General features: G+C 45.0%; 2 protein-coding genes across 4 annotated transcripts; both read right to left on the bottom strand.

The window, feature by feature from the left end:
• Positions 1–728: 728 nt before the first annotated feature.
• LOC4335935 (polyadenylate-binding protein-interacting protein 7) lies at positions 729–3,587 on the bottom strand. Of its 2 annotated transcripts, none has more exons than XM_015781646.2 (4): positions 3,358–3,587; positions 2,150–2,933; positions 1,221–1,606; positions 729–1,042 (listed from the first exon to the last, which is right to left on the bottom strand). In XM_015781646.2, the coding sequence occupies exons 2-4, from the start codon at positions 2,791–2,793 to the stop codon at positions 909–911; spliced, it is 1,164 nt and encodes a 387-aa protein (XP_015637132.1). In that variant the 5' UTR covers positions 2,794–2,933; positions 3,358–3,587; the 3' UTR covers positions 729–908. The 2 variants fall into 2 exon arrangements, with proteins under 2 accessions (XP_015637132.1, XP_015637133.1); XM_015781647.2 differs by having other exon boundaries at positions 2,150–2,928.
• Positions 3,588–5,751: 2,164 nt separating this feature from the next.
• On the bottom strand, positions 5,752–11,534 carry LOC4335934 (auxin response factor 9-like). 2 transcript variants are annotated; one of them, XM_066309157.1, is made up of 14 exons: positions 10,892–11,269; positions 10,131–10,246; positions 9,908–10,003; positions 9,731–9,787; positions 9,396–9,548; positions 9,178–9,262; positions 8,829–8,919; positions 8,528–8,692; positions 8,084–8,203; positions 7,912–7,996; positions 7,614–7,782; positions 6,843–7,315; positions 6,576–6,766; positions 5,752–6,486 (listed from the first exon to the last, which is right to left on the bottom strand). In XM_066309157.1, the coding sequence occupies exons 2-14, from the start codon at positions 10,137–10,139 to the stop codon at positions 6,309–6,311; spliced, it is 1,872 nt and encodes a 623-aa protein (XP_066165254.1). In that variant the 5' UTR covers positions 10,140–10,246; positions 10,892–11,269; the 3' UTR covers positions 5,752–6,308. The 2 variants fall into 2 exon arrangements, with proteins under 2 accessions (XP_066165254.1, NP_001406282.1); NM_001419353.1 differs by having other exon boundaries at positions 5,753–6,486; positions 10,933–11,534.
• Between the last annotated feature and the right edge of the window lie 1,866 nt (positions 11,535–13,400).

The raw sequence follows: 13,400 nt of genomic DNA, 5'->3' as shown, positions 1-13,400 counted from the left end.
TGCCTCGTTTATCATCTCTTCGGCTGGGTTTCCTTTCAACGAATTGGGAAACTTCCCCTCTCGCACAGAATAATAAAATTAATTAAAAAAATCCATGAAATATTATCGACAAACACCCCGATCCAATACCCAAATCGAAGAAATGCCAGCGACAAATTAGATCTCCATAATATCACAGTACAAGCGATTTTTGTCTAGAGATATTACCCATCCATCCCATGCATGCGACAAATTAGATCTCCATAATATCACAGTACAAGCGATTTTTGTCTAGAGATATTACCTGTTCATTCTATAGCACTTAGTGGAGGGATGCTAACAGAACCCTAACGACGATAGTATTCTAGGATAAAGTCACTAGTACGATAATATTTCATGGAACTTATATTTGTCGATGACATTCAATGGTTTTTTCTTTTTATTTTCTCTTAATTAAATGTTAATAAAATATTGAAAATGATTAAAATATTTTTTTAATAAATGTTGAAAGAAATTAAAAATATACCGTTTAACCGTTTAGAAAACATGTATATGAAAAAGGAAGAGTAGAAGTTAAGAAAGTATAGAAAAGAACTCTTCCTTCACCTTGATTCCTTTGTGATTTTTAACTTCAGGCTGAGAAGTGAGAAGCTTATGCCCTGCGTTTAGTAGCACAAAGCCATACACAGTGCAATCACAAATCTATGCTGTCAACACTAGCACATTGCACTCGTTGCCGATTCGTATGGTTACAGAATTGAATTGGCTTTCTGTTTTAGATAAACAACTTGAGCATTTTACAAATGGTTACATTCAATTTCAACGTAAATAAACTATTGCATGTTACATTCAATTTCAAAGTAAATAAACTATGACATGCCACAAAGCGTAATGCTCCATTTGGCGGTACAGTACACACTTCCACAGGTTCACCGGCGACGGAATTTAGGACGAACAGAGAACACACCAGGCCGCAGCTCATCAAATCGGTACCCATTTTCAATGAGGAAGCCCCTGACTGCAACAGGTAGTGAGGCCTGCCCTTTGCTGTGCTTGCCAATCCCTGCAAAGTGCAAACAGAAATCAAGAGATTATATTGCATTCATCCACATCCCCTAAATGAAAAAAAAAATCCCCTAAACAAAAAATTGGCAGTTCATAATTCCGAACATAGTTGCAACAACATATTAGCGAAAAAGAGAACCAAAGGACTCATATCCTACGGACAAACGATATATTACCTGTGATCACCTCTAAGATAGCCTGTATGGGACGAACAAACACCACCTTCCCTGGGCCGGGCTCAATGCTTGGACCAGACACTCTGGGTTCAGACCTAGCTACTTCATCAGATGAAGCTGCATTATTCCCTGGTGGCTGGAATTCTATCCTGTGAAGATGCCGTTCCAGTACTTCCACAGCCTCTGATGCATGTAGACCATGCATGTCTAGCTTCCAAATGCTATTATTGCTGTTCCTGAGGCGAAATATTTCTTTTGCTGCCTTCTTGTTCAGCTCTTCAGCAGCGGATCGCTCTTCTTGAGCTCTGAGGGAAAGTTCCTTGGCAGCAGCATGGTCACCTCTCAAGAAAGCATTACTCGCAGCCTGAGAATGCTTCGTGGCAGCCCTATTGACCAAAAAGAAATAAAAGGTCTCATTTTTTTTTACCCAAAAAGGACTTGGTTCAGTTGTCCTCACAAAAATGAGGTGCGTGAACAACAGCTATAAAAATACAGCAAACAGATTTCACGTATCCCCCATTCTTTCAATATCAAAATGGCCTTTTTGTTCAACTGAATGGTCCATCGTTTAAGTTGAAACATGTTTGTACAATTTTCAGCAGCAATTCATGGTTCACAATTCTTCTGCAGTGTTACTGTTATCGGCATCGACAACAATAATCAGAATCATGCAACTAAGAAACTAGTTGTGCAACAAAATATGATCTTAACACATGCAAAGTCCACACTGAACCGACCTTTTGACACAACATGAGCTTGGGTTCTATTTACTATAAGAAAATAGTTTCAAACTTTCACCATGTTATAACATAACACAGTGAATAAAAGAAGTCCCAATATGCGTCTGCTATACAAAATCCTCCAGTCAAATATTATGCTAATATCAGAGAATTCGAGAACCTAACATAAAAGATGATTGCATGTATTACCTCATAATCTTCAATGCATCTTTCCTGTGGTTAAAGTAATCGTCATCGAGCTCTTCCACTTCCGGTTCTATGGGTACAGACGACATATTCATTGGCAGAGGCAACAACTGCGAGTCATTTACAAGATTATTTTCTGCTGTACCATTTCCTGATGGTAAACCATGTGTTTTATTAATCTCAGAAGAAAGCTGATCAGGTAGTCCATCCTCCCTTATTGGAAAACAAGGAGACGCCATAGCTTTCAACAAAGCAGATGCTTCACCAACATCATTGTTCACAGAGGCCAGTACATCCTCAATTAAATTACTGTCGGCCCAACTATGAGCACCCCTCAGCAGCTCAATTTTATTTTCAGATGCAGATTTTAGACCATAGTTTGCATTCTCCCTGTGACAAGTGAAATGCTTATTTCCGTTTTCATTACCATCAGCTGCACAATCAACAGAAGGACGAAGCACTGATGCAAAAGGCTTTGCTTTTGGCCTACTGTTTTCCGCAACTGAGCTACTAGCAGCACTGGGGGCTATATAATCTGAGAGAGCTGGAAATGAATTGACATCGGTGTCATCCCCTCTTCCATCTTTGCTGCGCCACCTGCGATCAAAAGCAGCCCACCCAGAATTGGGTATCTTCTGCCTATACATATTTACAGTCGGCACAGTCTTCTTAAAGAAGTCTTATTATCAGACTGAAATAAATAAGCCCCCAACTCTTGCTGAAGGGACGCCCCTCCCTTTGCTTTAATTGATTCAATCAGCAAATCGAGAAATCCACCAATGCTGTCCTATAATGTGCGCAAAAAGGCCAATCAATCAAATACAAGCGTATCATTAAGAAGACACCTAAAATCAATAATAAAACATGAAATACAAAAACTGTTCCTTGCACTTGAAGTTATTTTTGGTGCTTAGCTGCTGCTAATGTTTGTTTCCGGCATTGTAATGAATAAGATTTATACTTTTGTCATGTTATACGCAGCTACTGATTACTAACATAACTTATTTCTTTGTTCACAACAATTGATGACACAGAATTCGCTCTTCTAGCGATGCCCCTTCACCTCATCCCCAATATATACCCGTTCCCATCTATGATCTATCTAACCCAAGAAGCACCATCAACACCCCCCCCCCCCCCCAACACACACACACACACACACATAGCACAGCGCTGCACAGCGTCCAACCTCCTCTCTCGATTTGGCGTACCTTCGGCGACGGCGGCTGCTACTATTTGTCGGCGTTGACCCCCCACAGCTCCCGGAACCACGGCGTGGAAGGGGGCAGATCGGACGTGCGGGAGGACGAGGGTGCTGCGCCGGCGGTTCCCCTGAAACCCATCAACTGCTCACGGTTCACGGCGGATTCCGGTGAGCGAGAAATACTTTCTTCGCGCGGTTCGTGGAGGGGATTTTGCTTTCGCTGGGGCGGCGCTGGGCGAGGGGGAAGAGGAGGCGGCCGTCGTTAGATATGGACGAGAACAGTTAGGTTAATTAGGTGGCTTGGCTGGCTGACTCCGATTCGGGTGGACCACGCGTGCTGCGTTCCCGCGTTCTTCCCGTGGCGGAGTGACTCGGTGTCCGTTTCGTCCACGGGTTCGTGCAACTGTGAACTCCATCCGTCCTTTAAAAAAAAAACCAACCTAATCATGGACTAGACAATGCCCCATTCCTAACTAGAGCCTTGTTTAGGAGAGCTTTCAACTGCTACAGCTTCTTTCAGAATCGGAAGCTCCTCTAAGCAGCACAGTTTTTATCTAAATTCTGAGAAGCTGTAGTTGTAGAAACCAGAAAATGAACTAGAAGCCACAAGCTGAGAAACTCAGTTTTTTCTAGACTCTTAGAAGTTGGCTACCAACTAGCTACTTCTCAGAATCTTAAGCTCCCCCAAACAGATCCTAGGTTTGGTCTTTTTTAGGATGGATAGAGTAATCTGTAAGAGCAGGTACAATAATCTTACTCAGTATGCTCTAAAAGTCTCCACATCATCCAATTCCTATGTGAAGGGAAGAAGGGAAGAGAAACGAAGAAACAGAAAAAAAAAAAAGCGAGCGACACATCTACCGCCAGGCCATAGCACAACTCCACATGTGTTGCCGACCTTGCTTCTCTTCCGCCACGCCGGTCGCCCTCCTCTCTCCCCCCCTCTCCCGGCACTATGGAAACGCCGACGTGCCCCCATATCTCTATCCCCGCCTGCGAGCCATCGTAAGAGCATCTCCAACAGTCTCTCTATTAGCCTCTCCAAGTTAAAATTTGGCCATTCAAGCACAAAAAAGAGCTCCAACACACTGGCCAACCGATGGCCAAGCCATCCGGCTGGCCAAACTCGTGCGCCGGCTGGCCAACTTTGGCCAGACAAAAGCACCTCGCCAAATGGTGGCCCCACATGGATTCTCTTCCCCACGTCAATAATCCCCTCCTCTCTCGTGCTCCAGCGCCCACACCAACCCAGCGCCACTGTCGGAGCCAGCCTGCCAAGTCGCCGCCACCACGTTCCCCAACTCAAAGTTCGAGCTCCGCCACCGCCGTCGCTGCCGCCATTCGCTCCGGCAATGAGCGACGATGACGACGCGTGGAAGAAGCCCACGCCGCTGGAGCCAGTCCGCCGAGTCGCGGGCTCCCTTCGCCGCCTCTCCACGCCGCCGGTTCGCCACCTCTCCGATGGGTCGCCGCCTCTCCTCACCGCCTCTTCGCGCCACCGGTTTGCCGCCTCTCCGTGCCGCCGTTTCGCCGCCTCTCCGCGCCGTCGGAGCCCGCCAGCTGGGTCGCTGCCTCCACGCTGGGTCGCCGCCTCTCCGCGTCGCTGGTTTGCCGCCTCTCCGCGCCGCCGGTTCGCCGCCAGAGCCCGCCAGCTGGGTCGTCGCCTCTCCTTGCCGCCTCTCCGCCGAGTCACGGGCTCCCTCCGCCGCCTCTCCACGCCGCCGGTTCGCCGCCTCTCCGCGCCGCCGCCGACCGAATCGCCTGGAATACTATTGCCATGTGAGACTGACATACTGGTCCCACCGTTAGTTTGGAGAGTATAATGGACAGACTTGCAGTGCAAACTACACTTTATTCTCCAAATGGGTTGGAGGGCTGGCTAAATGAGTAAATAGAGAGACAAATTTAGCAAGACTGTTGGAGATGCTCTAATATAATATCAAACAAGAGCCACGATATTTAGGGCATACTCCCTCCCTTTCACTTTCAGAATATAATTCATTTGAACTTTAGTTACAACTTTAAGTTTATTAATCAACTTTATAGAAAGAAATAGTAATATTTTCAAATAATATTTTTAACCCAAGATAAATATATATTATGAGAATATATTCAATTATAGATTTAATGAAATTAATTTGGTATTGTAAATATAATTATATTTATCTACAAACATGTATAATATTAACTTTACGTATGCTCTAAAATTGAAGAGATCAAACTTGTCGAGTCAGAATGCACTTAAGCCAAGAGTCCGCAAACATATTTGCGACTCTTAATTATTCCCTTGTACGTATCGGAGATCAAGGTACCGAAGCGCATGAACAAAGAAAAAGCAGATGAACGTACGCAAACTCATCACTAAGAGAGCAACCACAAAAGGAACCATAATGACAATGGATGGTTAGAAAGCACAACATTACTTATTTGATAGTAGTTTGTTTATGTACAGATGGCTTCCACAATGGAGAGAAAGGTAGCAAATGCTGCAAGATCAACACATCCACCACCATCACTCACAGGTTTGCTGCTAAAAATAACAATTACTGAATAATAATTGCATTAATGCATCCAAATTACTTGGAATCACAATAGCAGGCAATCAGGAATCCTAATGATACTATATATACATATGCAAATCCTATTTACTCCTAAGCAACGGGGAGAGGGCCGAAGCGTCATCAATCTTGGTGTTCAGGACTTCTTACCTAAATCTGGGCACCAGACAAGAACGCCAAGGCTCCTACCAAAACACAAAACAATTTGGAACGGCATGCATTTGCCAGAATGCCTCTTCCAGGCGGTCTTGCCAGTCTTGGGAACTTCCTGGCACTTGCAGTTCAAATACCACCACAATTCAAGACAAAAGGGCGTTGCGTCTTCAGCACAGGAAGCAGTAATGAAGAAACATTGGAATTTCCTCAAATGATCATATCAGAATTAGGGCAAAGTCAATGGTTAGCAGTCCCTGTTAGTAACTGAGGCATGATTGTCCAGGTCGACGGATTCATGTGATGAGTTCATACTGCTCAATTTGATGGTGTCACCTATGACTGGCAGCTTAGACTTTGGAGCCAGCAGCTTGGCCTCCTCGTAGGAGTAAATATAAATCCGTTTCACCATGCTACAAAATTCACTGCAACAACATGCATTACCATCAGATTAGAACTTTGATGCCAAAAACTTGCATCAAATATACAAATGTGAAGAGGTAAAGATTCTTACTCCCAAGGATCATCCCCGACAAGCATCATGTCATCCTCATCATCGGTGTAAACAACTTGCCATCTCTTCAGGGTGGGACACAAGTCCCCCTGTATATCAAACATCTCCTCCAACTTGCTGCGAAGATCACCATAACCATTTAGTTTTGTCAAGTCCACAGCCCTCCCAACTGCCATACCTTGCATAATTACCTGCACAAGGAAAAGTAATTAAGTTCTTTGTATGCTTCAGCATCTTGAAAATGGAAATAACGTGACAAACTCTCACCTTTGTGCAGCTCCTCACTTGACGACTTTGGGACTCAAGAGGAGAACGTTCACTGCTTGTTCCAGGGGCATCGGATTTATTGCCATTAGATGGCTGTGAGATCTGATCAGAGTCCACATCTACAGAGAGAACAGTTTGATCATAACCGACACCTGAAACAGTAGCTGCAGGCAGGGCTTCTTCTACAGCTGAGCTTATTTCAATTCCAAATAATCTGCAACCCATAGTAGTTGGTTCTTGCTTTCTTTCAACTCTTGTTTTGTTAGTGCTAGCAGAAAAAGAATCAGTTTTTGAATCCCTCATTGACCAGTAGAACTGATTGCTTAGTATGGATGGCTCGTTCTTTGAATTGAATTCAACATGTGATGATGCTGAGAAGATTGATGCAGGAATTGAAGGAAATATCTCTCGAGCCCGTTGTGGTTCCGAAAATGAGAGAGTTTGGGCTGCTTCAGATGGGGGTTTCCATAGTCCTGATGTAAGTCGCACCAGCATTGAAATGTTAAGCTGGATAATACACTACTTCCTCGGTTTCACAATATAAGACTTTCTAGCATTGCCCACATTCATATAGATGCTAATGAATCTAGACATTATTATATATATAAATTCATTAGCATCTATATGAATGTGAACAATGCTAGAAAGTCTTACATTGTAAAACGGAGGGAGTAAGTTATATAAAAGTTTATGTGCACCAACTATGACCTGAGCCTTGTAATCAAGAATCAGAACCATAATTGTCACAGGTGTTCAGGACTTCATTCTTACCGAAACTTGGAGGAAGTTCCGCAACCACAGAAGGTGAAGCTGGAGGCCTTGCACGCTTATTCCTCAATGGAGGCTGAGGTGGTTGTGGATTACTCGCATCCAATGGTTCCAGTTCCCATGGTGAAACTCTATCTGGACGGACAATAGCCGAAGGTTCATCCCATTGGACCTACGAATAATTACAGGACAGAATCAGATCTGGACCAACCAAGAGACCAAGACATAAGTGGACAAAAAACATCTCAAAAAAGTATCTTCCAATTTAACCATCAAAATTCAAAACTAAAATATGAATTACCTTCAGAGATTTCCAGTCAGAATCTGCCCATGGAGATTTTGACATTGCTGGCACACTCCCAATACCAATAATTGTTCCACTAAACCTGTGAAACAGAAATGTTTATGATATGCACCGTAAACTACAGGAGTAAAGCTAGCATAATTATGCAGAAAGAAACTCAAGATTGTACCTTCTTTCAGGAGCTTCATCACCTTCAAATCTCATCTTAAACCTCATTCCAACAGACAAGTTCTGCTTCTTAGCTTCAAGGTACTTGTTAACGCTCACAACAAACTCAGACCGGCTTGTTCTGGGAACATAATAGATGTACATTAAGTTTAGTCTGCAAGATAATGTAAACTTGCACATCATAATGCTAATTAGGATAACCCAAGTATTACTCCACTTTATCAAAAACAATGCATGACTGGATGGGTAAATCATCATACATAAGTTTATTTTTATAATGATCATACACTCAGCAGAGTAAACAATATTCCAATAATGCCATATTTCAGTAATTCAGTTTTATATAGGTCTAAACGTCAACCATTACTATTAAAATTTGCACCATAACTCAATACAATAAAGAACCAGAAACAAAGGGCATAACCAAAATGAGAATTTATTGAACCTGGGTTTGTAGAAAACAGAAAAGAGGGTTCCAGTGGAGATAGCATGGGAAGCTGTTGCAAGGACTCCAAGATGCATGCTGTGGCTTGATATGACAGATGATGGCATGTTATTTACTTGTCTCATAAGTCTCCTTACTCCAACCCGTAGCTCACCACTTTCGCCCCTGAAAGTTATTCAACGATATTTAGCGGAAGAAACCAGTAATAACTGTAGACTAGATTCATCCGCAACTAAATTGAGTCATGAGATAGATGCAAGTGCACCTAATGCCTTCAAGTTACATGCTTAGTATTGTGTACCTCAGGAAGATAAATGCATCGCCAGCAACCAATCTTTTTGAGCTAACAAAGACACTCCAACCGGTTGTAAGCAGATGCCTCCTAGGTTGTCCTGTAAAAAAAAATGGAAAGATATGAGATTGCGATCCTGAAAGTGATATACAGCTTATATATTCCACATGCTACTACACAATGGTGAGCATGTGTGGCTGAGAAATAAAGTGTTACACCAAAATAATAAGGACAACATAGTGCCAACAAGATTGGAAGAATCATGCCAAATGATGAGATTTTTTTTAGACCACACATGGCTGGCCCTGCTTTTATTGAAAGCATAACAGAACACCCGAATGATAAGATTCAAGCTAACCACGAAAGATGTGACGGAAATGCCACTCAGTTCCATGGAGATCTTTGGCAACCAGTTCTTGACATGGTGGATTCTGAGACATGTCCTGCAAAGCAACCACACTATTCAATAATATCATAAACTGGTACTGCTACATACGAGAACTCAAGAAGATATTTGACACTTGGATATAACAATCTTAACAACCTGTGGAGACATAATATGCTTTTAATACTAACCAGCTGAGGAAGGCATTCTTCAGCATGCCTCCTAAGAACAGAGAAACCGCCATGTGTGCTTGTATCTGAAGCTGTTAATGTCTTGCAAAAGGAATGAGCTGTGCATTTCTCAAGATCTTGAAGCTCAGGATCCAGACTGGTGAGTTCACTTTGCTGAACAAGCAAATGCAAGCAAACAAATCAATCAATGTGAATGACAAAAGGACATGATTTATAACCATTAAAGGCTGCTACAATAAGAAAGTAGAAATACTACAGTAGCAATATAGCATGCATTGCAAAAGCAATATATATCCCCCCTTACATATTGGCAGGGGGGTAGAGAATATACTCACATCAGCTTCTGGTTGCAGCATAATTTGAGCATAAACTTCATCTGAATCAGCCTCCGCCTGCATTGCAGAACTCAACCGGTAAGCATTGAATAATATTTCGAGCTACAGTAACCGGACTGGCGATTTCCAGCACACTCACATGGGAGGTTACACCAGACAGATTAAAGAAACACTGACCCGGAGTTCTACGTTGACCACGCTGCATAGGATCTTGGATGGTAGATTGAACATCGGCAGGTACTGGTCAAGCTGCTGGTTTGTAGACGCCTCAAGCTATAGAACAAACCGTGATCAGTTTGAGCCTTTGAGGTGAAAAAAAAAACGTAAACTAAGTAAAAAAAAAGTTTAATCGATGAGATTTGGCATGAAGAACTCGTAGATCAAGCCGATCGGTGAGCACCTGTTCCATATGACCCTGGGGAAAGTAGTAGACGCGCTCGCCGCGCTTCGGGACCGTGACCAACGGACCAGCACAAGCATGCCATAGCTCCCGGAATAGTGCATCGCTGCAGGTTCCTACACAGAAACAATTGAATCGCAAAACAAAATTGAGTCATCAGAACAAGAAAGACGAATTGAGAAAACAAGTTTGATAAATTATGAGAAATCCTAAACATAGTTGAAGCGAACAAAGATCCACTAAACCGACACAGTTTATCATCAGCAGAGAAGCGCCAATTCATCAGCTAAACTAGCCACAAAAAAAAAATGCATCACCTACAAACTAAACTGAAACAATCGAACAAAATTAGCAGCGAAAACATCAATCGGCTTTTCCTATTTGACGGATCACAATTCAGAAGCATCGAATTACGGAACTAAATAAACAAAAAAAAATATCACACAAACATCATAAATCGTGGGAACAAAGAGTTTACCCATATCAGCAAGGGTGACAACAACTACTCATCAAGCAAAAAAAGAAGGGAACGGATTGCCTAATTTTTCTCGTTTTGGTTCGGTGACATCGGCTCAAAATTAGAGGGAAATTTCGGCACCTTTTCAACACACAAGCCAGTCAACTACTCAAGTCCACTCAAATCAACTATTGTCTCGGTCTCAAACGAACCAAACTTTTCCACGCCAAAGCACCGCCAAAAATTTCAACCAGGCCACAGCCCGGCGGCTACCGGAAAAAAGGGGGGCAAGAAAAAACTCCACCGGGAAATGCGGCGATGGGTGGGAGAGGCACGAACTCGAACCTGAACCACCTGGATTCGCCGCCATCTCCATCGCGGCGGCCATGCCTCCTCCTCCTCCTCCTCGACTCCTCCCAAAAGCACCACCCGCCGGGAACCAACGGACAGGGACGCCACGCGCGAGCCACGATCTGTACTACCGCTGCTAGCTCAGCTCAGCTCCATCTCCATATCTCCATGGATCTAACCGCACCCCGCCCTGTATCGGCCGCGGCGCCTCCAACAACCACGGAATTCCCGCAGGTGGATCTCGCCGGAAAAGGGCGGCGTGGCCGGATCCGGGAGGTCGCGGTTGGCGCGGGAGCTGCGTGAGGTTGAGGTTGAGGTTGCGGATAGTCGCAGGCTTTGGCTGAAGGGGGAGGGGGGGGGACTAGTGGTGGCGGTGGTGGTAGGAGGAGGAGGTAGCCGCCCTGGTCTCTTGGGCTTTGAGGCTTTTGGACAGCGAGCGGCGGTCGCGGTCGCGGTCGCAGGAGGGGAGCTGCACGAGGCACAGGAGGCAAGGCAGGCCGCGCCCAGTGGAGGTGGGAGAGAGAGAGAGAGAGACGGGTCGCGGTGGATGCTCGCAGAGTCGCAGTATGCCCAGCCCGGCTGGTTGGTTGGTTTGTGCGCTTCGCTTCGCGTCGCGCGGGTGGAGGAGTAGTAGTGGAGGAGTAATAATTGGGCACCCATCGTCGCATCGGACGGACGAGCAGCGTCGTCGCCGTACCGCGGCGCGAATCTTTTTTCCTGCGTTGCGTTGCCGTGGAGCGCGCGGCGTGGTGTTGTCACCGTCGCCCGCGGGCCAAAGCGGCCGGGGGGATCCGACATGTCTCGTCTCGTCTCGTCGGGGGATCTTCTGCGCCGCGACGTCCGACCGCGTCTGGCCACCACTACTACTCCCCCACCCCCCACATGCACATGGCATCTCCTCTCCTTCTCCTTCTCCTTCCGTTGCGGCTTTTCTCGCTGCCGCCCGTAGTACGGACGCACACTGGAGTACTAGTACTCCTATACGTGGCCCGTGAACCGGCGGTGCGACCGACGCATCGACCCGTTCCGTACCGTACTCTCGTCGCCAGCGAGTCACGGCTGACGCTGGCTGGCAGGTGGGGCCCATGGAGGGTAGGGTTGGATTGGATGCGTCGCGAGGGCAGTAGCATGTCCCTCACCGACCCGGCATGCAACCGCACCCACCACAAAAGCCAGCCACTGTCGCGCCGAGCAAAGCAAACCTACGCACACACGCCTCTCTCTCTCTCTCTCTCTCGGCTCTCGCTTTCTCCCCCCTCGCCTGCGACGCGGGGGGCCCGCGCTGTCATAGGCACGGGCCGCTCGTGCGTGCGTGTGGTCCGGTCGCTCGCGTGGGCGAAACACGAAACAGCTAGCAGCAGCAACCATGTGGCCAACATGGTGATGTGAACGAGGGGCCAGCGAGTCCAACGGCGCAGCTGGACCGGTGCCCCCCGGCGCCGTAGCACTGGCTGGGTTTACAAAACCATGGTACGATAATCCTCCCAATTTTTTTTATATTATATCAACGTATACCTCACGATAATCATATAATTTTTATTGTAACCGTCAAATTATTAGATGACGATAATCTTATCCCAAACGATTTGATAAATCTAATATCAAATAAATAAAGTGGGTGAGGCTTTGAACTCAAATCAACTAGCCCATTATCTCGCGGAGCTAGCCGGTAAACTCCTCGGTGTTTCTAAAAAGGGTTTCGGTGAATCTGATATTAACCCGTGGTGGCTTTCGTTTTCATTCGTGCGAGCGTGCGTGGTGGAGGATGGACGGGAGAATGGGAGCTGGAGTAGGTAGAGACGATGGTTTTTTGTGTTGACGATTTTTGTTTTGGTGCATGCCCTGTGCTGGTTAATGCTGCAGTAATGCTTTCTGCTACTACCTAATGGTGTGGACTGCACAAAGTTGCAGCACGGGAGTTGAATTGATAATGCGGTCGTTCGGAAAGTGCTACGCAGTTCATGGTCTTTTTGACCTGGTACTCCTTAAAACCAAAGAAAAAAAATTGCATCCGTAGCATGGCGTCATACACCACAAGATTGACGAAATAGTAGTGTTCTTATACTCATCAGGGTTATAAAGAACTTGTGCAGTTGTGCGTGCATAATTTCATCTATTGGATTTTACTCTTATAATATATAGGATTATGCTCGTTCAAGTGTGAAATAAGTACAAATTTAATGTGATAATGAATTTACCACTGGTCTTCATCTCTCCTTGGTCGATATGTGTGTGATGATGCATGCGCAGTGATGTGTTTGACTATATGATCGTAGAAAATGTAGATTTTATCTCCTTCAACTTTGTTGGTGTATGGTATTCGTTCCAGCACTAAAATTTGGTAGGACAAACGTGAAATATGCGTTCAAAACAAAAGCACAGTGTTGCACATATTCCTTTCGTCTCTAAATATTTGACGCCATTGATTTTTTTAAACATATTTGATCGTTCGTCTTATTCAA

Source organism: Oryza sativa, chromosome 4 (genome assembly GCF_034140825.1).
Source record: "Oryza sativa Japonica Group chromosome 4, ASM3414082v1".
In the NCBI taxonomy this organism is placed as follows: domain Eukaryota; kingdom Viridiplantae; phylum Streptophyta; class Magnoliopsida; order Poales; family Poaceae; genus Oryza; species Oryza sativa.
This window is presented reverse-complemented; position numbering and strand designations above follow the sequence as displayed.